This window comes from Diplodia seriata (assembly GCF_021436955.1).
Source record: "Diplodia seriata strain FDS-637 chromosome Unknown scaffold_2, whole genome shotgun sequence".
Lineage (NCBI taxonomy): Eukaryota > Fungi > Ascomycota > Dothideomycetes > Botryosphaeriales > Botryosphaeriaceae > Diplodia > Diplodia seriata.
This window is the reverse complement of record NW_027117309.1, coordinates 815,093-837,991: the sequence shown is the minus strand read 5'-3', so window position 1 is coordinate 837,991 and position 22,899 is coordinate 815,093. Positions and strand designations below refer to the sequence as shown.

Genomic DNA, 22,899 nt, shown 5'->3' with positions numbered 1-22,899 from the left:
GGAGTTCGGCCTTTCCACCTTTTCGCTTTCTCTTGATTGAGGGTTGAGCTCTTTTCCCACATACCTACAAGGTTTGGTCTGGTCTGGCGTGGAAAATTGTCGGATGTGGCGACGTCAGGATACCCCGATGATAGTCATGGTTGTTTGGCTGGATGGGCTTTCTCTTTGATTGCTTCCTCCCTTTTTACACCTACCTTTTGCAGTGGGGGGAGCCTTCAAAAATCACTACAGCGTTTATTCAACACGAAAATAGCCTCATTTCATTCATTGTATTCTACTTTTCTCCCATGACGTGCGTTTTCCGAGCGAATGTGACGCAGTACTTAGTGAATCGCTTGAGCAATACGGTCGCTTCCTTTGGTGGGACTCGCTTCCCATGCCCCGGCCTGATGATGATGATGATGATGCCCAGTCGGCAGTATCCGCACAGCATTCCTTTGCCTGTGACTTTTGATAGCAGTTGCCACCTGTTTCGAGAGCCGAAGCTCGCATGCACGCAACACGTGCGAACTCCATGGGTGGAACGCGCCGTTCAGATGCCGAAAATGTTCTTTCCGAGCAGATGTCATTCATCATGATCTTGCAGCTATAATAAGACGCCTCAAAACAGATTTTGAGGGAAAAAAAAAAAAGTCTCCCCCTCTTTCCCCGCCGGCGATTTGCATAGCTACCGATTAGTCTCAAGATTCTAGAAGAAGCAGGGCTTCGTTCCAGCACCGTCGACATGGTAGACGGGGCACAGGGGAAGAAAGGGATGCTGGAATCGGTTGGCCATATATGTCACTGCATAGCGGCGGGTTGGTTGTGAGATGGATGCAAGGCGAAGATATAATTCTGTCTCTCCATTCCCCACCCACTTTTTTTTTTGTTGTATCTCTCTCCATTTCCACAACCTAATCTGGACGTTTTACAGAGCTTTTCTTTCTCGTGGAACGCGGCCGAGATGCCGTGTGTGTTCCCCCCGTTCCGATCGAACTGGCTCCAGTCTATTTTGGGTAGCTAGCTCCTCGGATCCCACCAGCTGCATCATTATCATTGCCGGCCCTCCTTCTGGCAACCATTGGCCATCCGAGCCAAAACAAAAAATCTTTGCAGATAACGCACAGTAGAGCAGATGATTGCCACTGCGGCCTTTCCGTTGACAAGGATTTTTGTGTTTTGTCTCCCCATATTCCGCAATGGCATTCCCATTCCGAAGTGCCTTCTTCCCCACCCCCAACTTAATCTGTCCGCCTCCCTCCCACTCACTCACCCATCCTTCAATTCCTTCTCACTGCCCCGGGACCCTGTAACCCTCGTTCAGCAACTTCTCCAAGCGGGTGATCTCGTCCAGGGTGTTGACGTTCTTGATGAGCTCCAGGATGCTCTGGCGCTCGACGTCGGTCAGCTTGACGCGCGCCATGCCGCCGGCGACGTCGTCGGCGTTCGCGCCGGCGGACGCGTCGAGGGCGGTGCCGCGCTGGCTCATGATCTTCTGGGCGAGCTCGGTCGGCGCCTCGGGGGTGCCGAACAGCTCCTTGGCCTTCGTGCGCTCGGCGTCGCGGATGCGCTGGAAGTCGAAGAAGCGGAGGGACGGCACGCGGAAGATGAGGTAGTAGCGGTAGTTCTGCGAGATGGAGGGCGACGGATGACGCCTTGGTAAGCGGGTGTGATAGAACATCTCCCACCGAGAGGTGGTCGAAAGAATAGGGTAAGGGAACGACGTACCTCTTTGCTGCAGACGGGATTGCCGACCAGGTTCAGCTGGACGAGCCTGGTGAAGCCGCCGAGCGGGTCGAGGTCGGCGAGCTCGCGGATGTTGTTCTCGGCCAGGCTGAGCGTCGTCAGCGCGGGGATGGCGCGCGCGACGCCCGGCTGGATCTGCGACAGGCGGTTGCGGGCGAGCAGCAGCGTCGACACGCGCGGGCGGTGCGGCAGGTTGCCTAGCACCTGGATGTTGTTGTCGGTGAAGTCGATGCACTCGATATCGGCCGAGGCGGCGCCCATGTTCTCGATGTGGGTGAATTGGCGACCTGTATGTCACGGCAACAGACCGCGGGGGTCCATGATGGTATCAACGCAGCTCTTTTCTTCTTGTCTTCAAAGTGTAGTATCTGCTCTTCTCAGCTTAAACGCACCTCTGAGATCCAGCTCGCGCTCGCCGAGCGGGTTGATGTAGGAGAGGGAGTTTTGGATGATCTCTGCCGTCAATCTCATCTTGGGCGACGCGGTGTGTGTTGTGCGGCGGGCTTGCGGTAGACGGGCTTGCGGTAGACGGGCTTGCTGTCGCGAAGCTTGTTTGTCGCGTGAGAGGGCCTGGGTCGAAGAAGGCTCGGCGGGGGGCGGGACGGTCGCGCTGTGCGTTGCTGCGGGCAGGAATGACGCGGATCGGAGGGGAGGGGGTTGGTTCGAGGGTGCGGGAGAGGTGGTCGAGGTGGTGGGCGAGGTTCTACGGAGGTGGAAGCTACCAGCTGCGGCGGCGGATTTTCTCGAAATCTGGGGTCGCGGCCAGCCTTGCATCATCACGCGCCATTGCGGCAACCACTTTTGGTGTCTGATGACGGCCTGCTGCCTACACAACGCATCATGTCACGTCTGCTTCATTTGTTGTGGAGTTGCCCGCTCTCGGCCAGAGTTGGTTGTCGCCTCTTTGAATTTCTCTGTATCCGCAAGCCTCTAATCAGGCTCGACGCTGGCTCATCTCCGCGTGGCTTCAACATATGCTTCGCGCATTCCACTTCCTTTATTGTTCTATTCGCATGTCATTGTAGTCGTAGCTGCTCCGATAGATGTCTTCGAGGCCTTCTGACGACCGACAGCTTCTCAGAAGCCCGCACTGATCCAAGACTGCCCCAATGGCTTGCGGTTCTTGTCGGCCGGCATTTCCTGATCTGTTGTTTCGACATTACCTTGAGTCTACACATCAACCATGGGCCCTCTCGCCCATGAGTTGGGCAAATGCTCAATTCTACACGCAACTTTTTAGACTCCACAGTGTTTCAAAGCACTTTTCAACCTCCCTTGTCTTTTGTGAGCTACGTGACCTTAAGTTCTCACATCTTCACCAAGCCAGAGCGACCTTTGATCTAATCGACTTGAAGAGCATCCCTTCGTGTCAGAGCTCGCCAGCCACTATTGCGCAGCTGACGCATAGCAATGGGCGTGTTTTCAACATTCAATCGTAGAAGCTAGCGTGTCAGGCAGAGGATCACAACAAGTATGGGGGCAGAAGATATAGAAGGCCTTTCCACTCCCTTTAAATACTCTCAGAGCGACTTTGACCGCCAACAATGACGGAACAGTCTACACGTAAGACGTCATAAGCCCACTTGGATACAGTTCCTGGTGTTGAGAAGCACGCATTCGTGATAGACTTGGTCCCGAAGCGGTAATGGTCGAATGCGATTCACCTGCAAGGCACAAAGAATGAAGACTATCAGATGAATTCCGCTTGCTGTTCCGCTCAAATTCCCTAGAGCTCGGGTTGGGTATCTTAACAAAAACATTCCCCCCTCTCCCCCCCAAACGCCACGCTTGAAAAAAACAAAAAAACAAAAAACAAAACAGCGACAGGAAGGCCGGCTGAAGGAGTAGTGTCTCCCGGCATCGGTGGGTCAGCACCCCCCATAGAACGGCGGGTGACAGAGGGACTCCTTATTCCCAGTCCAGCTCACCCGACAGCAGCTGAGCTGCCATCTGGTGGCGGACACGGAGTATCCCCTCCGTCGAGGTGACGTATAGGTCTGGGTTGATGTCCAGACCCAACGCCACCGCCCGCGCGTTCTGAAGCGTGAACACTCCGCAGTCATCGGAGTTGCTCTGCCTCGGGGAGCGCTGGTCCCCACCGTCGACGATGCGCCACTCCGCATCATCGTAAGCCGGACCCAACGTCGCCTTGACCCACTCCAGGGTCTTGGCAACGAAGGGGTTGGGCGAGCCGGCGAGACTATCAAAGTACTTGATAGTCCGCTCGGTGCCCGAGACAACCACCAATCGCCAGTGAGCACCGTGGCAGATTGGTATGAAAAGGCCCTTCACGAGGAGCAGACGCCCCTCGTGAAGCCTACTCCTTCTGTTCCAGCTGAGGACCTTGTCGATCCCCTTCTGGAACACGTCCACCCACCAGTTTGAGAGAAGACACTGGTAGGGTGGTGCCTTGCCGGCCTTCCTGTCGGCATCCTGGTAGCCTGCCTTCTGGCAGGCTACCCTCGTCAACTCCTCCAGGTACTTGTTGACTGTGGAGTCGTTCAGCCAGGTCGTGTCCGGGACCAGTGTCCGAAGGTCCCGGACACTGAAGTTTCTTGAGAGCTCCGCCATCTGGTTACGGCTGCTCAGAGCAGCCGTGATGGCGGAGCTCTCGGCGGAGGTGGGGCCTTGGCTGAGGAGCTGGCGCCTCCTCTCTGACTTGGCGGCCTCAGCCGCCCTCTGCTCTTCCTCAGCTCTGCGCTTGGCCTCAGCCTCAGCCTGCTCGGCCTTGCGCCTCACTTCGGCTTCTGCAAGACGCTGTTTCTCGGACTCCTCTTCGCGTAAGTCCGTGCGGCTGTTGGAGATCTGTAGGTCCTCGGCCTCGTCGACAGTGGCGTGCTTCATGAGTTCCTCCAATGACTTGGCCTTGATCTTGAGCGGCTTGGCAGGCTTTGCGTCCTTCAGGTTGCACTTCGTGATTGCCGTGTGCTCCTCAAGACCCAGGGATTGAGCAACGTCGATTGGCGAGTCCCAGTCGCGGTCGGAAGCACGAACAGCAGACTCCTTGGCTGTCTCGCGGGAAGCCTTGCGCTGCTCTTTCGAACTCTGCTTGACGTTGGCGGGTCCGAGATGCCCATGGTCATACTTCTGAGGACGGTCGATGACTTGCGTGTCGCCTGGGCTGTCACTCTGCTCAAGTTGCGACTGCTCCTGCTCGACTCCTTCACTGCTACCGGATGAGGAAGTACTAGGGCGCTCTTCTGACTCCCGGTATGTCTGGAAGTCCGATTGACTGTGATCGACATTTCCGGAGACATTACCCACTTGGACCTGCGTGACGTTCTGGGTCGGGTCAGGGTTGGTGAGATCCATTATCTTTTCGACCTTGCGGGTCGGGACGGTCTCAGACCCATCCTTCTCGTTGGTGACCGGAAGCACCGCGCTGGAAGAAGACAGGGCGATACGCTTGCGCTGAGGCGGCCCCTTGGTAAAGCGAGTTTTCATGACTGGTAGGTCGAGATCTCTGCGGGAGCGCTTGTGTTGGTTAACCTTCTGGCTGTTCGGTTCGGAAGAATCGGTTCCCATGACGGTTTTTCCGGTCAGCTTGATTTTGATTTGTGACTTCTTGGAGCCATCGGTCTCCTTCGGCTTGTGCAGGATAAGATAGTCCTCCTCATCCGCAGCGGTGGCTGCCTTGGCTGCGCGCTTCTTGTTCTTGAGAAGAGGATTGCCCGAGATCTTGATCTTGATGGCTGACTTTTTTGCGTCCTTAGCCTTCTTTGGCTTGTGCAAGACAAGATCTTCCTCTTCTGAATCCGCACTGAATGCGCGCTTCCGTTTCAGACTGGTAGGTGTGTGGTTGATGCTATCCAAGCTCGGAGTGGAGCGGGATCCGGACGACTGAGCCATCTGGTCGTTGGAAGCGAGGTTAGTGTTTGATGGTGCAGTATCGCTGCGGTTGTTAGATTCATGAGAGGATGAGATGAGGCTGTCGACATGCTTGAAGACTTTGCCTGTAGCGGTGCTGGATTCCGAAGGGCCGGTGGTGGTCCCGTTCGTTGAGACTGCAGCGTCAGTCTGGTTGATGTCGTGCTCGGTGGTGGGAACATGATCGTCGAATGAGATATCATCGAGAGGGTAGGCACCAGGTAGAGTCCTAGCGATGGCTCGACGCTTGTAGGAGTGTGGTCCAGTGGGAAGGTAGACGATCTCCTGAGTTGCTTCATCTGCGCGCACAATTGTACGGATGATAGCGCGGAAGCGGTCCTTGACCTTGGTAAGAGAGAGACCAGCGCCACTCTGGCTCCGCGAGAAAGAAGAGACCGCCGACTCAGGCATATCAGGGAGATCTTCGAAGCCCCTAGCCGAAAACTCAGCGTCTTCAACATCCTCCATGTCATCGCCGGAGCGCTTGCACGGCGTAACGGGCGTGACGGAAGTGCGATTGCTCTTAGCAGCCTGTTCTGCGCGCACCTTGCGAGCATGGTTGTTTGCGTGCCACTTCTTGAGCTTGGCCTCCATGGCCTGCTGAACGGTCATTTGCTTGGGTGTGGGCTGCTTGGACGTGGACGGCTTGGCCGCAGGCTTTCCTGCAGGAGCTCCGGGACCATATCTGAACGCAAAGGTGCTAAAATCCGTCCTCTTTCGGTAATCGCGGGGAGGTGGAACGCCGAGGCCACTGGAAGCCATCGGGTGTCGATTCTTCTCGAAGAGGTGGGACTTGTAGAACGAGTGTCTGAAGCGGCCCTGAGTGTTGGTGGAAATGCGGGAGAGGTACTCGCCATCCAAGCGCGGGGGGAGGCGCTGGCGGCGGTTGTTTTGAATGGCCAAGGGCTGATTGGTGGTGTATGTGGGAGGCTGTGCGCCTTGTCCGAGGATGAAGGTGGGGTGAAGGGTTGTGCCATTGTAGCGTGGGATGTTGTGGTTGTCGTGAATGGTCGAGGGGAAGATCTGGTTGGACTGGTTGATGGTAGGCCATGATGTGGGAGGCTGTTCGCCTTGTCCGAGGATGGAGGTGTGGGTAGGGTTGGTCTGAGTCCAATTCTGCAACGGTAAGGTCAGCGATACGATCTTGAGAGGTTGCGCGTCGCATTCATGGTCAGGACTTACCATGGGAGAGCCATCTGCAGCAGTGCTGGTGGTCTGGTCGGTGTTGTCTCCGGCGAGCGTCGCGCGGTTGTGGCTGTGGACGTTGCGGTCGTAGCTACGATCCAGATCCTGCGCACAGTGTCAGCGCAAGATCTTTCGAGCAAGTCGCAGGCATTGTGCGCGCGACAGCTTACCATATCGGAGGTGTCCTCCATGGTTGTGACGTCGCTTGGACGGTGAGCTCAGTCGCGATGGGTTGTCGGTGAGAAGAAAGGTGCAGGGGTGAGATTGAGGGATGGAGAATGACGGTAGGAGCGGTGTAGAGCAAAGGAAGTTCGGATGCAAGTGGGGCGCGTCGCGATGTGCTAGCTATCATGCAATCGAAGCTTCGTGGCTCTGGGTCGTGAAGAGGAAGAGAGATGGTTGGAGCGCGGCTGGCAGCTCCAGAAAAGCTGCACAGACCCTGGCGCGCAGCCCTAATCGCCGCGGCCTTGGCGCGACAGGGCTTGGCGCGAGCGCTGCCGACAACCCCGCGTCGCGCGGACATGGATGTCAAGGCTGCAGCCATGGGTAATTCTTGCATAGCTGTATATCTAGAGCTAGTGGCTTCCTGCGGGCAATTGCAACGGCCATCTGCAGCACGCGCATGCGGCCTCGGAGCGCGCTACCGCTGTCTCGCAGTGCGGGCGCCTGCCGACTGGCGGCACGCTAGAGCGCCCGACAGCCCGCGCTGTCGCATTGCGCTGTGGCTGGTGCCAGGCCGGTCTTGCGTCATATCGGCAGGCAGCTGCCCCGCGCGCGCACTCAGCGCCGCGCACCCTCGTTGCAACAGCCTGAACTCCAGGTCTTCTGCTGGGCTTTGCTTTCGAGCTCTTCATCTCCGTGCTCGTCTGCTTCCAGTCCCACCTGCAGGCCGGCGCTGCTGCGCAATTGGCGGTTGTCGGGTCGGCCTTGGCCTCTCGTTCCACAGCGCAAAATTCGGGCGCCCGACCCCAGACGCCGCGCTGCCAGACACAAGCCACACAAAAACATCCCCGCCGGAAGCTTGTGAGATCTGCGCGAGGGGCAGCTCTCCCCGCGTTCCTGTTCCTGCCGATCCTGCCCGATGTCGGCAGACGCCATCCCAGTCCCCGGGTTTGGCACAATCGCATGCTTATCGAGCCTGACGGCTTTGTTCACTTTCCGACCGGCGCAGATGCATTTTTCGGGTCCAGAGCTGCAATTTTCGCTCCCGTGTTTGTACCGCGTCTTCAAGCTCTATCGAACCAGCTGGCCGGCCATTATTATCTCTCTCCATGGTTGGAGCAATGCAAGGTATTATCGCTGTCAAAGTCTTCATCATTCAATTCATAAGCCTGTCGTCGCTTTATCGTCTATCGAAATTGTCTGTCGCATGGCAATGCCATCCTCAGATGCCTACTGAAACACCATGATAACGCCAGCCCGATCCACGCTCACAACCATGCCATACGGCTGCTCCAGGACCGCCACGTCCGAGACATTGTCCAGGTGTCCCTTCAACAACTGCTGCTGCTGAAGGCTCCGTAGAGTGTCCCTACCGCCTCTAGCACCCGTTGCCTCCCTACCCCGCTTCGCCGGGCTTGCCGTCTTTGTGCCGGCCGCGCTCTTGCCCTTGCCCGAGTCGCCGTTACTCTCTGGTCCCGTTCCTTGCTGTGATGGACGGAAGATGCGTTCCTGCACGATGGTCGTCTCCGGGTTAGGCGCAGCTGGTGGCAGCACCGTGTAGACTGGCCTGCTTTCCTCCATCTCCAGCCCCGACACTACATTGGACGCCTCGGGCCTTGCTAGATCCCAGAAACGCACTTTCCAATCCGATCCAGCCGAAACAAGGAAGTCATTCCCATCGTCGGAGCCAAGGGCGAGCGCGCGCACGCTGCGATCTGTGCCGCCGCCATGACCGACACTACTGGACTCGATCGAAGCGGCGAATCGCCCGAGGAGCATGCCGCTAGGTCCGTGTGTGTTGCTTCCGCCGGCCCCGCTGCGCTGGTGCAAGTCATCGTCAAGGTCAATGAGCGTGTAGTGCCGGTTCGTTGACGTTTCCTTGAATACTGAAGTGCGGAGAGCCGAGGTGCAGATAAGCTTCTCAAGATCCCAGACCGTGATGTCGGCGGCTGCGGTGCCACCGGCGATGATGAACTTGGGCTTGCGAGACATTTTGACAGTCTGGATAGTGATACGATGGATGGGGGCACCACCAGGGAAGCACCAAGCGCGCAGGCGCATCTTGAATCGCAGATCCCAAAGATCAAGCACGCCATGGGTAGTGCCCAGCAGAAGCCAGTGGTGCTTGCGATCGGTGACGAAACAAGTAGGGGCCCCATGGTGGAGAGGGTTGGAAAGAGTGAAAAGTGTGGTCGTCGAGCGGAGATCGATGGCGTGGATCTGCGAGGTATTTGTTGCCAGGAGAAGGACGGATTGGTTCTCCAACTTGTAATGGTGAGACCATACAGCAAACTGGCCTTGCGGCAACTTGTGTTCGCGCAGTACCTTGAGTTTGCCATAGCGGATGCCCGTGTTAGCTCCGCTGGCATTCTGAACCTCGTTGTAGTCGACCTTCACTACGTGTACACTGCCATCATTGCCAGTACTGACAAAGCAATGTGTGTTCTCAATGAAGCACAAGCTAGTAATCTTGACTCCATCACCTTGCTTGTATGTCCCTCTGGATTTGTGTGAGACGTTGCGCTCTAGCCTTGAGGAGTCCCAGACTTTGACAGTACCATCGTCCGAACCAGTGATGAAGAAGGCATGGTCGGGGGACACGAGCACACGCGATATGGCACCGGTATGCTCACCTAGCATTGCTACCAGGGTACCCTCTGGTCGCCAGTTGGACGACGATGTCTGACCATTTCCTCTTTTGATGGCTTGCCTTTTGCTGATAGGTGTCACCATGGGGCCAAACTCGATAAAGTCCACAGGGAAGTTTTCCAGGTACACCGAGTCCAGGAGTTTCAGAATTGTCGGATCGGTGCCTGTATACGAGTGCGCTGCTTGGAACTTGATTTTGTCGGGGTCCTGGCGATGCTGTTCCTGGGCCAGTGCAAGCGGTGACTTTGCCCTTGTCGGTACCTCATCTTTCGGGGTGCTAATGCTGTCCACGCGTCCGAAAGCGTTGGCCGAAGTGGTACTGATCTCGGCAAGCGCCTTGTTGCCACCCTCCCGGTTGTTCATCAGACTCATAGCGCTCGATTTATGGCGCATGGCGTGTTCGTGGACTCCAAGTCGCGACTCTGCTCTTGAAGTAATCGAAGCCGGCGAGTCTAACGCATCAGAGTCCATCGTGCGGGTCTTCGGTATTTGAATAGATCGCAGGGCCGGTCCGTCTGATGGACTTTGAGCAGGAGAAGAGGGACCGGGAATACGCGAATCACTCCGCGGAATTGGCCTTTCAGCACTTCCGTGGCGCTCCAGGTGGTTCATGTGAGGCAGCCGGCGTCTAGGGATATTGTCATCTGTCGATGCATCACGAAGAGCATCTGCGATTGTATGCGGAGCATTGTCGATTGCTGCTCTCTCGGCGACAACTTCGTCGAACAAGCTCTGTTTGTGGTCGAAGAATATTGTCTGAGGTGTGATTCCAAGGTCCTTCAGTGGCAGTATTGTGTTGAACTTGGCCTGAGGTGTGTCGGTAGGATCCTGCTTCTTGCGATGAGAGACCCGCCAAATGTATTCACGAAGAGCGAGTAGCTTGAATTCGTCGTCCGTGCCCATCCCCCCGTTTCTCAACTTCTTCAGCCACTGCTCATCCTCGTCGTTCTTTGGGACTCTGGCTAACGCCTTGGGTCCAAGTTCTCGTCCAGACACACTTGGTATGGCGTCATCAGACAATCCGAACGAAAAGGTCCGTTGCTGCTGAGCAGACTTCCAGAACACGCCCTTGCCTGTGTTGGTAGCCCAAGTGTAAGCCATGTCCAGCACAAGCCGCGATAAGGGCTTTTTCAGGGAGTCGAGGAGTTTGAGCTCTGAGAGATCCGAAGGTAGGACCTTGAGATAAGGCCTAATAAGAGGAAGTACGATGCTGTGGGTATCGGCCACCGAGAGATACGTTGTCGCCGAGGAGACAAACTGGGCGGCTGCTTCTCGGATCCAAATGTTCGGGTGCATGGTGAGGCGGGCAACTATGTCAACCAGCTCCCATATCCGTGCGCGTTGAAACAGTCCCAGCTGAGCCATGGACGAAAGCGATCTGAGAACCCTGTCGACCACAAACTCTTCCGGGTCGGTCAAGGCCTGTACCATCAGCGGAAGAATGAATTCTTCCAAACTTGCACCACCAACGTAGGTACCGACCCCAACAATGGTCTCAAAGAATGCACATTTGAGCATCCAGTCTCTGTCGTTCAGATAGGTATTTAGGTGACTGAGGATAACGTCGTTCGCTTTGGCGCTTCCGAAGAAGACGCAAAGGCTAGACACGGACCCCAAAAAGGCCCTGCGAACAGAAGGGTCATTGTCGGTAAGCAAAGCCTTGGTCTGTGCCTCGAATTTGGCTACCAGATCCTCTCGAGAAATGTCGTAGAGGGTCTGGTAGGCTGATCGGCTCATGCTATCTTCCTCCGCCTCTGGGTCATTCGTTGGGAGCGACCCATCGGCTCTTAGAGCCTGCATCATATCAAGGAATTGTGATGCGGTAGTGGCCAGAGTTGCAAGACAGGATGCATATGTTGCACGAAGGAGGGGGTTCGGGCTTGATTTGTGGCCTGGGAGGAAAGGCTCAAGTCTTGGCAGAATGTACTCCGGGAAAACGTAGGCATTGATTGGCGAGACAACGGAGACGAGCGCGAGCTACTCCGGGTTAGCCTGGCCAATGAAGCCGATGAGGATACTTACGACTTGGGTCAGGGCCCGGAGGGCAGAGACCCTGACAAGGTCGGTCTTGTCCGTAAGCAGGACGGTCAGATAGGGGAGGATGCGATCCAGCTTCGCCTCATCTGTGACACGTTCTGCGAAGGCCAGGAGGAGCTCGCACGCTCTTATGCGAGCTGTAGCCCTGGCCGTGCTTCTCACTGAAGCCGCTACTAACGTGAGGAAGATCAACGTGCCATCGTCAACGGTGTGATGCGCGCTGTTTGCCTGGTGCCTGTAATTTGGGATATCGATGTGAAGGGGGAATAGGTTCCCTCTCAGGGTAAACTTGCTGTTAGGAGGCGTCTGGTTATCCTGATCGTCTGGATAACCTAAGAAGTAGGTGATCTTATCGAAGTCGTTGTAGACCTTGTCGATCCTATCATCCGCTTCCCCCAGGTTCTCTGCCCCAGCGGTGACGGGTCCGCGTCCAGCCGAAGGGTCTGTCATGGAGTACATGTACTGATGTAGAAAGCTGAAGAAGTAATCTGGGAACGCCCTGTTCCGCCAGAAGTTCAAGCACTCGTCGGCAGAATATCGCTGGTTCGGATCCAGCTTGATCATGTGGGAGACCATCTCTCGGATATCAACATCCTCAATCTTCTGAAGATGTGTCATGAAAGGGTCATATTCCTCTGAGCGGTACTTGAACAGCTGGCTGAGCGAGAAGATGGGCGTTTCAAGGAAGAGCTCGGCGATCACGCATCCAACGCTGAACATGTCCATTGCCCAGTTTACCTTCGTCGAGGTGTCGACTTGGCTACCGGTGCTGAGAAAGCGTTCCGGTGCCAGGTAGCAGGTGCGGCGGCCCGACGTGTCGAAGAAAAAGGAGAAATCGGCGGGGTTGTCTTCGGGCAGATATGTGGGTTTGAAAGAGGACGAAAAGTCTGACAGGTACAGCCAGTTCCACGACGTCACGAGGATGTTCTCAGTCTTGATATCGCCGTGATAGATGTTCCTAGCATGGCAGTCTCTCACAGCACAGAGCAGCTGAAAGGCCAGCCACTTTTTCTCTATGTTCTCCAGGAACGGCCTCGTACTGCAACAGTTAGCCCGTTCCAACACATGGACCTGTTGAAACAAACCTCATGCGGTCGTAAAGCGAGCTGTGCATGTACTGCCTAATTAGGAAACCGTTCGTGCTGGTCTCCAGGATGCGGTGGTACGGCAGTGCGTTTGGCACATCCGCAAGCAGCTTCCTCTCGTCTTTGCAGAACAACTGCTGTCAGCGCCGAGCTTGAGACTGTAATTAGGAGGGGCGCGTACGCAGTAAGCCAGACACGTATTCGTCCAGCTGCATGTTGAACGGCTTCATGACGACCTTGACAACGACCAAGCCGTCCTTGTGGCGGGCGCGGATTGTTTTCATGAAGCGTGCAGTTCCGAGCGATTTCTCATAGGTCAGGTCGGCCAGCTCTGGGACATCGATGCCCGCGGCGCCGGCCGACAGCGTTGTGAGAGAGTATCCTTGACCCATGGCGGATCATGTGCCGGAGGACGATAAAGGCGTAGACAGTGCCAGTTGCATGGTTCTCCAGCAGCGAGAAAGGCGCAGTCGCGGTCTGAGCCAGGCGCCGGCGCAGCACGGCGAGAGTTGCGGGGCGTTTGTGCAGAGGAGATGCCTCTGACGTTGTCCGACGGTGGCCGACGTGCATCACAAGCTCTCGGGCGCGCGCCCTGGGTGCCTGCGCTGGTAGCCCTGCGTCAGTCGGCTAACCTGCCTCCGGCCAATCAGCGCGCGAGGCCACGTACGAACCTCATTGCGCAGGCCCAGCTCTGCAGCGCTTCCCGTCCCCTCCTCCCAGGCAAAAATGTCCGTCGAGCGCAGGAGTGTCGTCTTCTTCCACCCGGACCTGGGCATTGGCGGTGCCGAGCGCCTCGTCGTTGACGCCGCCGTCGGCCTGCAGGATCTGGGCCACAAGGTGACCATCTTCACCTCCCACTGCGACCCGAAGCATTGCTTCGACGAAGCCCGCGATGGTAAGCCCACTACATGCCGGCCGTCCTGCGTGCAGGCCCACTCATGCCACAAAAGTCAAGTATAGCTGAGCAAGCCCGCGCCATGCAAAGGAACCCTCGACGTGCGCGTGCGCGGCAACTCCATCGTCCCGCCCTCCATCGCCGGTCGCTTCTCCATCCTCTGCGCCATCCTGCGCCAGGTGCATTTGGTGCTGCAGATTGCCTTCCTGACCCCCGAGCTCCGCCAGCTCAGCCCCGATGTCTTCTTCGTCGATCAGTTGAGTGCCAGCGTGCCTCTGCTCCGCCTGCTCTCGCCCGTCTCCAGAGTCTTGTTCTACTGCCATTTCCCGGACAAATTGTTGGTGCAGAAGGGCGGGGCCATAAAGAGGCTGTACAGACTTCCATTTGACTGGGTTGAGAGCTGGAGCACTGGCTGCAGCGAGGTCATCGTTGTCAACAGCAACTTCACCAAAGGCGTCTTCAAGCAAGCGTTCCCGGGCCTCAAACACCGGGACCCGGGCGTCGTTTACCCTTGCGTGGACACGGCCGTGTCCGAGAAGGCCGAGCAGATCAAATCTGAAGAGAAGCCGCTATGGGACAACAAGAAGATCTTCCTCAGCATCAATCGCTTCGAGCGCAAGAAGGACGTCGGCCTGGCCATCCGCGCCTACGCCGGTCTCTCCGCAGAGGAGCGCAAAGGCACCAGACTCGTAATCGCCGGTATGCCACCAACCAACCACCCCCAATCCGCATACTTCTCCCGCTCTAACGCTTGAACCGCAGGCGGCTACGACCCCCGCATCCACGAAAACAGCTCGACCTACAGCTCGCTCTGCGCGCTGGCCGACTCCTTCCAGCTGAAGCACGCCACGGCCAAAAACGTCATCACCGCCCTCGACGTCCCCGACGACATCGCCGTGCTCTTCCTCCTCTCCATCCCCGGCACGCTCAAGACGGCGCTCCTCGCCTCGGCCCGGCTGCTCGTCTACACGCCGCGCCACGAGCACTTCGGCATCGTCCCGCTCGAGGCCATGCTCGCCGGCACCCCCGTGCTCGCCGCCAACGAGGGCGGCCCCACCGAGACCGTCGTCGAGGGCGAGACGGGCTGGCTGCGCGACGTCGCCGCCGTCGACGACTGGACCGACGTCATGCGCAAGGTCCTCGACGGCGGCGTGGGCGTGGGCGAGGATCGGCTGCGCCGCATGGGCGCCAACGGCCAGGCGCGCGTCCACGCCGAGTTCTCCAAGGCGAAGATGGCGGAGCGCCTGCAGCGCTACATCGACGGCATTGAGGACGTCGACAGGCCGCCCGTCGTGACCGGCGCCGTCGTGGGTGTCCTCGCGGGCGCCCTTGGAGCGGCGGTCGGCATCGGCGCGTGGTATTTGATGTAAAATTATATACATATATTTCTTTTTGCTCCTCTGATACTATGTAGATAAGACGGGGAAAAGGGGGGGAGAACGACCCACCGCATTCCCTGAGTGTAACCGGGACTATGGCGCAAAATGTACATTCCATTCCTATGCCTTCGTACCTGGTACCTACTTTAGTGATGGCCGGATGACCCGTACCCGCTACCCAGAAATAGCGCCGCAATGACATCAGCCCAACCGAATTTTAATTTTTTTTGACAGCCGGCTAGCCAGTGACTAGTGCCGAGGGCCGTAACAGCGCCGCACGATAGGACAGCTTTCGTTTAGGCCACTGGTGGTGTGAGCGACATAATGCTATCGACCTGCTAGATTAGATCCGGGTACGAAGTATGTTTGTTCGAAAAGCTGGAAGCGTGGCATTCGACCGGAAGCTAAAAGGATTCAGAATGTGCCATAGTCAGGAAAATATGCGGGAAAACATCACTTCAAATCATTCTCATTCGTCCATCCTGTCGCAACCTACAGGCCAGCTTTCTACAGCAGGCCTTAGACCGGTGAACGACGGGGCTATCGACGGTGAAACTACCTAAGAGTGGCAGTTGCAGATATTGTTGGGGGAGAGACCTCCAGAACGATTCGCCGTGTTTGGCGTCTGTTGATGTGTTGCTCTCCAACCCAGAAGGTATCTGCAGAGAAGAGGAAGGAAAATTGGGCGACCGAAGAAAAGAATGCAGAATGGGTGTCCCCTACCCATACACCAAACCCAAACCTACCCCGTCTTTTCCCAGGGACTTTGTGTATGCATCCCGTCCATAACAAAAAGAGGTCGTAATCTTTGAATGCCCAACCAAAACCTGATTCGTAGCACTCGACCTTGAACGCCATGTCTTGAGGAATAAAAACGGGTGGAGTCTGCCCGATGAACGAAAGGGATGTGAGATCGGACCTCTAGCGCATGCAGTCGCTTCTCCAAGAGGGAAAGACAAGGAAACAATAGGACTCTGCCCGCCCGGATTTCATGAAGAAACGAGACCCCCAATGCTGCCGATGTGCTATGCCGCCGTGATGGAACGGTACCGCCGTAGCTGGCCCGTATGCAACTGAGTGTCAGACGCAATATTTGTTGCATCAAACCAAAAGAAAACGCCGCCGCCATGCATCGCTATAAACACCAATGCGTGATGAGAAAAAAAGAAAGGAGAGCCAAGCCTCTTTGGTCATAACTGAAGCTGGCATCGTGAAGTCGGCTGGTGTGTGAGTAGTAAGATCTTCGCTTGCGAGATTATAGGGTTGGGGAGTGGGTATCTCAGGATGTCCGTGCGAGCGTGCTGTGCTGTACGCCTTGCCCTGTAGTGGGACGGGTGATGAATGTTGAAAAAAGGGCTCTAGACGTAGAGGACCTTGATGCCGGCATCAAGTGAAGGGGACGTGGGGTTGGACTTTGTCATTATGGGAAGCGTCCTGGTTGCTGAGGTGTTGCCTGCAGCTTGCTGCTGTTGGCGTTCCCTGCGAGCAGCCTTCTGGGCTTGCTTCTTCATGTCCTTCTTATCCCGAGAGGAAATCTTGCGGCCTTGGGGGCCAATCTGCTTCTGCGCGGTCTTGCCGGCGTGCATGTTTGCTGCCGCTTCCTCCATTTCAGGTGGAGGCTTCGGCATCGTGAGCCTGATGCGCACAGGGCCCTGCCTGGGTGCGGAAGTCGGCTTAGGTGACGGAGGTGCCGCAATGGGGTCCGCATCTGATTCCTGACTGGAGTCGGCATCCGAGTCGGGAATCGTGACTTGGCTAGGCGCAATGCTAGGCGTGATGGTGTCACTCTGCTGCGAGCTAGCTTGGGAGGAGGGCTGTGAGTCTTGTGAGTACTCTTGAGAGGCCAGCTTCGATCCCGTACGGTCCTTGTGGCCCTTGGGCTTGAGGATGTTTCTGCTCGTCGAACTGGCCCTGGATGCACTGGTGAGGTTGTCGTGCTTGTCTTCAGATCCGGTTTGACGACTGCGGCTCTTCTTAGGGCCATATATATCATCGTCCTCACTATCAGGCTCACGCTCTATGCTGGAGCTTTCCTGTGCAGACGACTGGTTTCCAGAGTCCTCGTCCAGTAATCTTGACACGGCGTTGTCGATGCTGCCCTTGCACTCTTCGAGTGTCTTCCGAATGGTAGATTTGTCGGTCAAGAAAGGGAGCGACTTCATGACCACGTCAATTTGCCAGTCTTGGGCATAAGGCGTGGCCGCAAGCTTCTTCTTCTGAGCGGCCTCGGTCTCCGGACTGAGAGCCCTTTCGCGCACTTCAGGAGGGCCGTCGTGCGGCCCGTCAAGGTTGCGTATTGAGGAATAGTGCTCCCAAGTCTGCGAGGCGGGTTAGTTTTCGGATGAGGCCAGGACAAGACGCGTCAACCTACGTGATAGGCGATGTGTACAATATCTCTCTTCTGCTCATCCTGAAAAGGAGTGACGTAGTATGCGAAATCTCGCTGGTAGATTTTGACGGTGACGCCGTAGGCGCGGGCAAAGGCCTGCAGCTCGACATTGTCGCCCCAGGTGCCGCCCTTGGCCATGGTGTCGAGGTGACGCTGGAAGGTCTGCTCGATCTCCTCCTCGGTCGGCACCTGCTGGCTGTAAGGGGTCGAGTAGGCGCCAACGTTCTTGCGCTTCGGGTTCCTGCGGACGCCGCCACCGGGGTTCACGCTGATGAACGACTTGAACTCGCAGGCGTTGTCGCGCATGTATTCGACGGTGCGCTCGCGGATTTCGCGGTGGGCAGCCTGGTGGCCGTACAGCTGGTCGGACAGGGCATTGAACAGGCAGTTGCCTGGGCGAAGAGGTCAGCACAATTGCCCGGGGTGGGTTGCGGGCAGGTTGCGGGGCAAGCACTCACCGTCGCCGAGGATTTCTGCGGCGTACAGGCCTAGGCCAGAGAGAAGAGGAAACTCGTCATCATTGCTCCGGCGAGACGGCATTTTCGCAAGAGCACGAGAGGAGCGGGCGGCGGGCTAGGAAATGCGGGTCATGCAGAGGACTCGGTGGGGGAGGTGGTGGAGAGGCGGCGTGGAGGGCGCGGAAGCTCTCGCGGGCGGGCTTCACTCTGGCAGCTTCACTCCTGTTGATGATGAAAGGTCCGCAGAGGGCTGCACACGACAGGGGTCCGAGCTTGGCGCGGTCCGGTCTGACCGCCTTGGTGCGCGCCCGGGTGACGGCGGGGGCTTGTCTTTTGTGTTTGTCGATAGGCAGCCTGCGCCGAGCGCGGGCGGCTCCTCGTGCCTGCTGTGGCGGCGATGCTGCACGCTGGCCGAGCGCGTCGTCTGACGCCGCCTATATAGCTCTCTCGCGCCCGCGGTTGCTGGCGTTTGGTGCCAGGTCACGCTTGACTTCCGACTGACTCAACCACAACACGCGACCGCGGCCCAAGCAACTCCTCCACGCTGCCTGCACCGCGATGGCCGAAACGAGGATTGTCGTACTGGGGTGAGTTGACCGCCGGCCGGGCGCGGATGAGAAGCGTTGGACCGGTGCTAAGCCTCGCCTGACCGCAGCGCCGGCGTGGTCGGCCTCACCACCGCCCTGCAATTGTCCCAGAACACCAGCTACAACGTGACTATTGTCGCAAAGCACATGCCCGGCGACTATGACATTGAATACGCTTCGCCCTGGGCCGGTGCTAATTACCTCCCGTAAGTCCTGCTCTCCACATGTCCTACCCGTTTCGCTAGTGCCGGTTGCGGCTCTCCGCAGGCTGTCGGAGATGCACCAATTTCCCTCTTTTTTCTTTTCTTTCAGCACCGATTCTTGTCTTCAGGGAGCAACAAGACATATCTCAACAAACCCTCCGTCCTCCCTTTCAATGTCAAATCCAAGCCCGTAAATTGCCGTGTTCATGCTTCTCCCCAAGACACTACTCAAAGAAGCAAAGCCAACAAGCGCTCCACCACAATATTTCTGATAATTTCTCCCCAGCGTCGGCGCCCCTGGCTCGAACCTTGCAGAGTTTGAGAAGAACACCTGGCCGGAACTGCAACGGCTGGCCTCGAGCGTGCCTGAGGCGCACATTCATTTCCAGGGGACCGTCTTGCACAACCGCTCAAAAGATGTTGGGACGACAGTTGGCAACTGGTTCTCGGAATTGCTGAAAACAGACCCGTGGTGGAAGGACGTGGTGCCTGATGTAAATCACTCCCTGCTGCCCAGGCCATACCGCAAACCCCCCCTTGCGGCCCCTTCCATTTCCCTCTCAGTCCCCTGAAGCCCCGAACGACAAACTCCCCGGCCGCCCTGGCACGCGCGCTGACTGGCTGTCCCCCCTAGTTCCATATCGTCTCCAAGGACAAACTGCCGGAGGGCATCGACTCGGCCACCGCCTTCACGTCCGTCTGCATCAACACGGCGCTCTACCTGCCCTGGCTCGCCGGCCAGTGCCGCAAGAACGGCGCGCAGATCCGCCGCGGCGTCGTGGGGCACGTCGCGGACGCGGCGGCGCTCCACCACAGCGGCAAGCGCGCCGACGTCGTCGTCAACTGCACCGGCCTCGCCTCGCTCAAGCTGGGCGGCGTGGCCGACTCCAACCTGTACCCCGGCCGCGGCCAGATCGTGCTGGTGCGCAACACGCCGGGCGTCATGACCAGCACGTCCGGCACCGACGACGGCGAGGACGAAGCCGTGTACATCATGCAGCGCGCCGATGGTGAGCATCATCCCGCCCTTGCCCTTGCCCTCCTCCTCCTCCCAAGACACAACACCAAAAGGTTCTCTCACGGCTGACCACGCGTTACTCTCCCCTTCCCAATCAGGCGGCGGCACCATTCTGGGCGGTTGCATGCAGAAGCACAGCTGGGAGTCTCAGCCGGACCCCAACCTCGCGCAGCGCATCATGAAGCGCGCCGTCGAGCTGTGCCCGGCGCTGACGGGCGGCAAGGGCCCCGAGGCGCTCTCCATCATCCGGCACGGAGTCGGCCTGCGCCCCATGCGCGAGGGCGGCCCGCGGGTTGACAAGGAGCGCATCGGGGGTGTCTGGACCGTGCACAATTACGGCCACGGCGGCTACGGCTACCAGGCCAGCTACGGCTCCGCGTACGCGGCGGTGAAGTTGGTCGACGAGATTGCCGGGTCGAAGGCGAAGCTGTGAGATTGACGCGAGATGTTACACGCCAAGTAGATGCGTCGTCATTACTGTGAATGTTGCTAAAATAAGGCGGGAAAAGTAGGGCGTCCTAGACCATCGGATGCCGGAACATAGCTCGGGTATCTTGAGCAACGAAGATCGACGATATCGAGAATCACAATTCAAGGACACATGCATCTTTTCAAGGCTGGTGCGAATTGAGTCTTCTGAGTAGAACCCGAGGTGTTTGCCTGTCATGCTGATATTTGCACCCTTACAAAGGATCGCTTATGCTCTTCCACCAATCCAGTAATTCGTTTACCAAGATCCAGGTCCAGTATCGTCGAACGTTATACGCGCACGACCGCGGTCTTGCTTCGGACCCCATCAAAGAGGCACGTATTGTCAACTGGGATATACTGCTTCGTCACGACTTTGATGACCTCTTGCGATACCATTCCACCAGCCAGAGCAGCGATGTTGTGTAGTTCGGCACCGCCAGCACGAGTCCTATGGTCATTGTTAGGAGTGAACATCCATCTCACATGAGGTAGTACTTACAACTCAGCGACGTACTTGCGTACAGTGCCCTGCAGCTCACTGTACTCAGATTCATCGTCGATGGAGGTGCCTGCCTCCTGGAGAAGACTGTCCATGATGGCGTTCGCGATACCGAACACTTTCTCTGCATCCGAGTCCACCTCCGTATCAAGAGCGCCAGGGACTTGAGGAGCACCGAGGAGACCGTCTTGCTCATGTGAGCCGACAAACTTGTCCCATGCCAGGAAAGCCACGTAGAGGAGGAACAGAGTATCCGGGTTCTGCAAACCACCATAGCCAGCGAGGCTCTTTGCTCGCTCACCCCATGTGACGATGCCATTAGCTCCGGGCACAACGTGGAAACGCCTTCCACGCACAAGCTTAATATGACCGGCATTTTTGCAGAATGCCTCAATTTCCTGAGAGGGCACAGAATTGGGCGTGCGCACGAGCTGCTGCTCAAGAGTACGGACGGTCTCAGTTACCTCTGCGAGGTCAGCGCGTGCTTTGGCCTTGTAAACGTTCTGGAGCTTTATGTAGTCTGCAGATTTGGCCTTCATGTCTGGAACAGAGCCGGGTAGAGGGAGGACACCATGTTTGTTGTAGAACAGTGAAATGGCACGAGCGATGAGCCAGAAACTTGCGGATGTTGACGTAAGGTTTTGGCACTCGTCGGCATTGAATACTTCTCGAACAGCACTGCTTGCCTCGGGTGGGTTCAAACTCTTGAGTACGGCGGCGACTGCCTCGCTGAAGTTCTCCTCTCCGCCCTCGGGGGTATTTGTCCGAATCGCGCTCGATACCAATGTCCTGAAATCAACCTTCTCCCTGTGGTTTGCCGGTGCTTTTCCGTCGTGGGTCTTCTTCCACTGCTCCAAGAAGTGTAGCAGGATCAACACGTATGGAACGTGGCCATGATCCTCGTTATCCAGAGATTCCAGATTGTTGGTATGCTCTGCAGCAAGCTGTAAGAGCTCAGGCCAGGGCGCGAGCAGCCTGAGATCTGTGGTGGATTCAGCGGGCGGGTGGGTATCGACGATGGGGAAGGTCGGAGGAAGGAGGATGGAAAAGTGGGCGTAGAACCCGATGCAGTGGAGGTAGAAGGTTGGCGTGTTGGTCTTGGCGGCATGAAGGCTGATCTGCTCGAGAATCGCAGGCCGAACGGGTGCGGTGACGATTATGAGGGTGTATGGGTCGAGAGACGACTGTTGGCTAATCCAGGATTCAATGGGCTATGCCTTGTTAGCGGTGGTAACACACCGGGGGGATGGTGGGCCAACCTCAGTGATGGAGTGACCCTGTACGTCGGGGTTCAACTCCTTCAGCGACTCGCAGGTGTGTTGAGCGCGGAAGCCACCGAGGTGCTCCTCCTCAAGGAAGAAGTTCGCACCCAAATCAGTCTCGGTAACGACGGCGGAGTCCTGGATGGTGAACTGGCCGATTCCTGCTCAACGTCAGCTCCGGTGGTGGGCTGAAGCTGCGGGCAGGAACATACCAGGAAGGACGAGGTTCTTCAGCGTCTCAATGCCCACAACTCCCGGGCCAGAGTTGATGAGGAGAATGTGTGCATCTTCCAAAGCTTGCTGGCCACTGGCAGCCCAGAGGCGAAGCTGCCTGTCATACTTCTTCTCTTTGGAAGTGGGGCCTTGCAGCGGCGGGGGAGTGACGGCAGCCATGGCGAGCGATGGGGTGCACGCGAAAAGAGGCGGCGCAAACGGAGGGGAGGTCTGGTACACACGCGCACGGGTGGTGTCACGGCGCTGGAGCTCTGTAGCGCGTCATCCATGCCGCAGGGCGGGGCAGTTGCCGACACACCGACGCTCGGGCCGGCCCAGCTGCTGCCGGCCATAAGGCTGTGCTGGGGCGGGGAGCTCGCGGCTCTCATGATCAGAACCACTTTCCGCCATGACATAATCCGGGGGCTAGCTTAGCAGTCCTCGAGATTTTCGCGCCTCTGTCTTATAAAGTTTCCGTGCGCCCCTGTCATCGGGCTCTCCAGACCACTGCTGCCATGTCCGCATCCACCGCGCCCCGAACCCACCCGGAGGACCAACCGAGACCGCCCCATGGAGCCCTTCACGAGGTGATCAGCGGCGATGGCTTCCAGCCCGGCAAAATAGCCTCGAGAACTGCTGAAGCGGGATAAATTGCCTCGACATTCGGGCGCTTAGGATCCCCCCATCGGGCCGTCTGCCACCAGAGCGAGCCGATGACGGAAGGGCGGCTTAGTGGGGTCGCAGGTCTCGCGACGGAAGATTATTCACGCTCAACGACGTCAATTCCGTCCCATCACCGAGCCTCCTCCTTCTCT

The 22,899-nt window shown here is 57.4% G+C and overlaps 7 protein-coding genes across 7 annotated transcripts; 2 read left to right on the top strand and 5 right to left on the bottom strand.

The window, feature by feature from the left end:
• Nucleotides 1-1,270: 1,270 nt before the first annotated feature.
• LEA1 (U2 snRNP complex subunit) lies at nucleotides 1,271-2,196 on the bottom strand (the record flags this gene model as incomplete). Its single annotated transcript, XM_066773127.1, has 3 exons — nucleotides 1,271-1,606; nucleotides 1,708-2,012; nucleotides 2,118-2,196. The coding sequence occupies 3 exons, from the start codon at nucleotides 2,194-2,196 to the stop codon at nucleotides 1,271-1,273; spliced, it is 720 nt and encodes a 239-aa protein (XP_066635694.1).
• Nucleotides 2,197-3,633: 1,437 nt separating this feature from the next.
• Nucleotides 3,634-6,968, bottom strand: SLS55_001634 (uncharacterized protein; the record flags this gene model as incomplete). Its single annotated transcript, XM_066773126.1, has 3 exons — nucleotides 3,634-6,708; nucleotides 6,775-6,882; nucleotides 6,948-6,968. The coding sequence occupies 3 exons, from the start codon at nucleotides 6,966-6,968 to the stop codon at nucleotides 3,634-3,636; spliced, it is 3,204 nt and encodes a 1,067-aa protein (XP_066635693.1).
• Nucleotides 6,969-8,169: 1,201 nt separating this feature from the next.
• VPS15 (Serine/threonine-protein kinase) lies at nucleotides 8,170-13,102 on the bottom strand (the record flags this gene model as incomplete). Its single annotated transcript, XM_066773125.1, has 4 exons — nucleotides 8,170-11,565; nucleotides 11,611-12,664; nucleotides 12,711-12,831; nucleotides 12,892-13,102. 4 exons carry the CDS (start codon nucleotides 13,100-13,102, stop codon nucleotides 8,170-8,172), a joined length of 4,782 nt encoding a protein of 1,593 aa, XP_066635692.1.
• Nucleotides 13,103-13,436: 334 nt separating this feature from the next.
• Nucleotides 13,437-14,975, top strand: ALG2 (Alpha-1,3-mannosyltransferase-like protein; the record flags this gene model as incomplete). The annotated part of the gene is made up of 3 exons (XM_066773124.1): nucleotides 13,437-13,605; nucleotides 13,696-14,304; nucleotides 14,368-14,975. 3 exons carry the CDS (start codon nucleotides 13,437-13,439, stop codon nucleotides 14,973-14,975), a joined length of 1,386 nt encoding a protein of 461 aa, XP_066635691.1.
• Nucleotides 14,976-16,342: 1,367 nt separating this feature from the next.
• SLS55_001631 (uncharacterized protein) lies at nucleotides 16,343-17,913 on the bottom strand (the record flags this gene model as incomplete). The annotated part of the gene is made up of 3 exons (XM_066773123.1): nucleotides 16,343-17,302; nucleotides 17,356-17,765; nucleotides 17,832-17,913. 3 exons carry the CDS (start codon nucleotides 17,911-17,913, stop codon nucleotides 16,343-16,345), a joined length of 1,452 nt encoding a protein of 483 aa, XP_066635690.1.
• Nucleotides 17,914-18,565: 652 nt separating this feature from the next.
• On the top strand, nucleotides 18,566-20,072 carry DAO1 (D-amino acid oxidase; the record flags this gene model as incomplete). The annotated part of the gene is made up of 4 exons (XM_066773122.1): nucleotides 18,566-18,624; nucleotides 18,908-19,115; nucleotides 19,256-19,631; nucleotides 19,738-20,072. The coding sequence occupies 4 exons, from the start codon at nucleotides 18,566-18,568 to the stop codon at nucleotides 20,070-20,072; spliced, it is 978 nt and encodes a 325-aa protein (XP_066635689.1).
• A 326-nt stretch (nucleotides 20,073-20,398) lies between these two features.
• SLS55_001629 (uncharacterized protein) lies at nucleotides 20,399-22,264 on the bottom strand (the record flags this gene model as incomplete). Its single annotated transcript, XM_066773121.1, has 4 exons — nucleotides 20,399-20,558; nucleotides 20,610-21,820; nucleotides 21,869-22,032; nucleotides 22,084-22,264. 4 exons carry the CDS (start codon nucleotides 22,262-22,264, stop codon nucleotides 20,399-20,401), a joined length of 1,716 nt encoding a protein of 571 aa, XP_066635688.1.
• Between the last annotated feature and the right edge of the window lie 635 nt (nucleotides 22,265-22,899).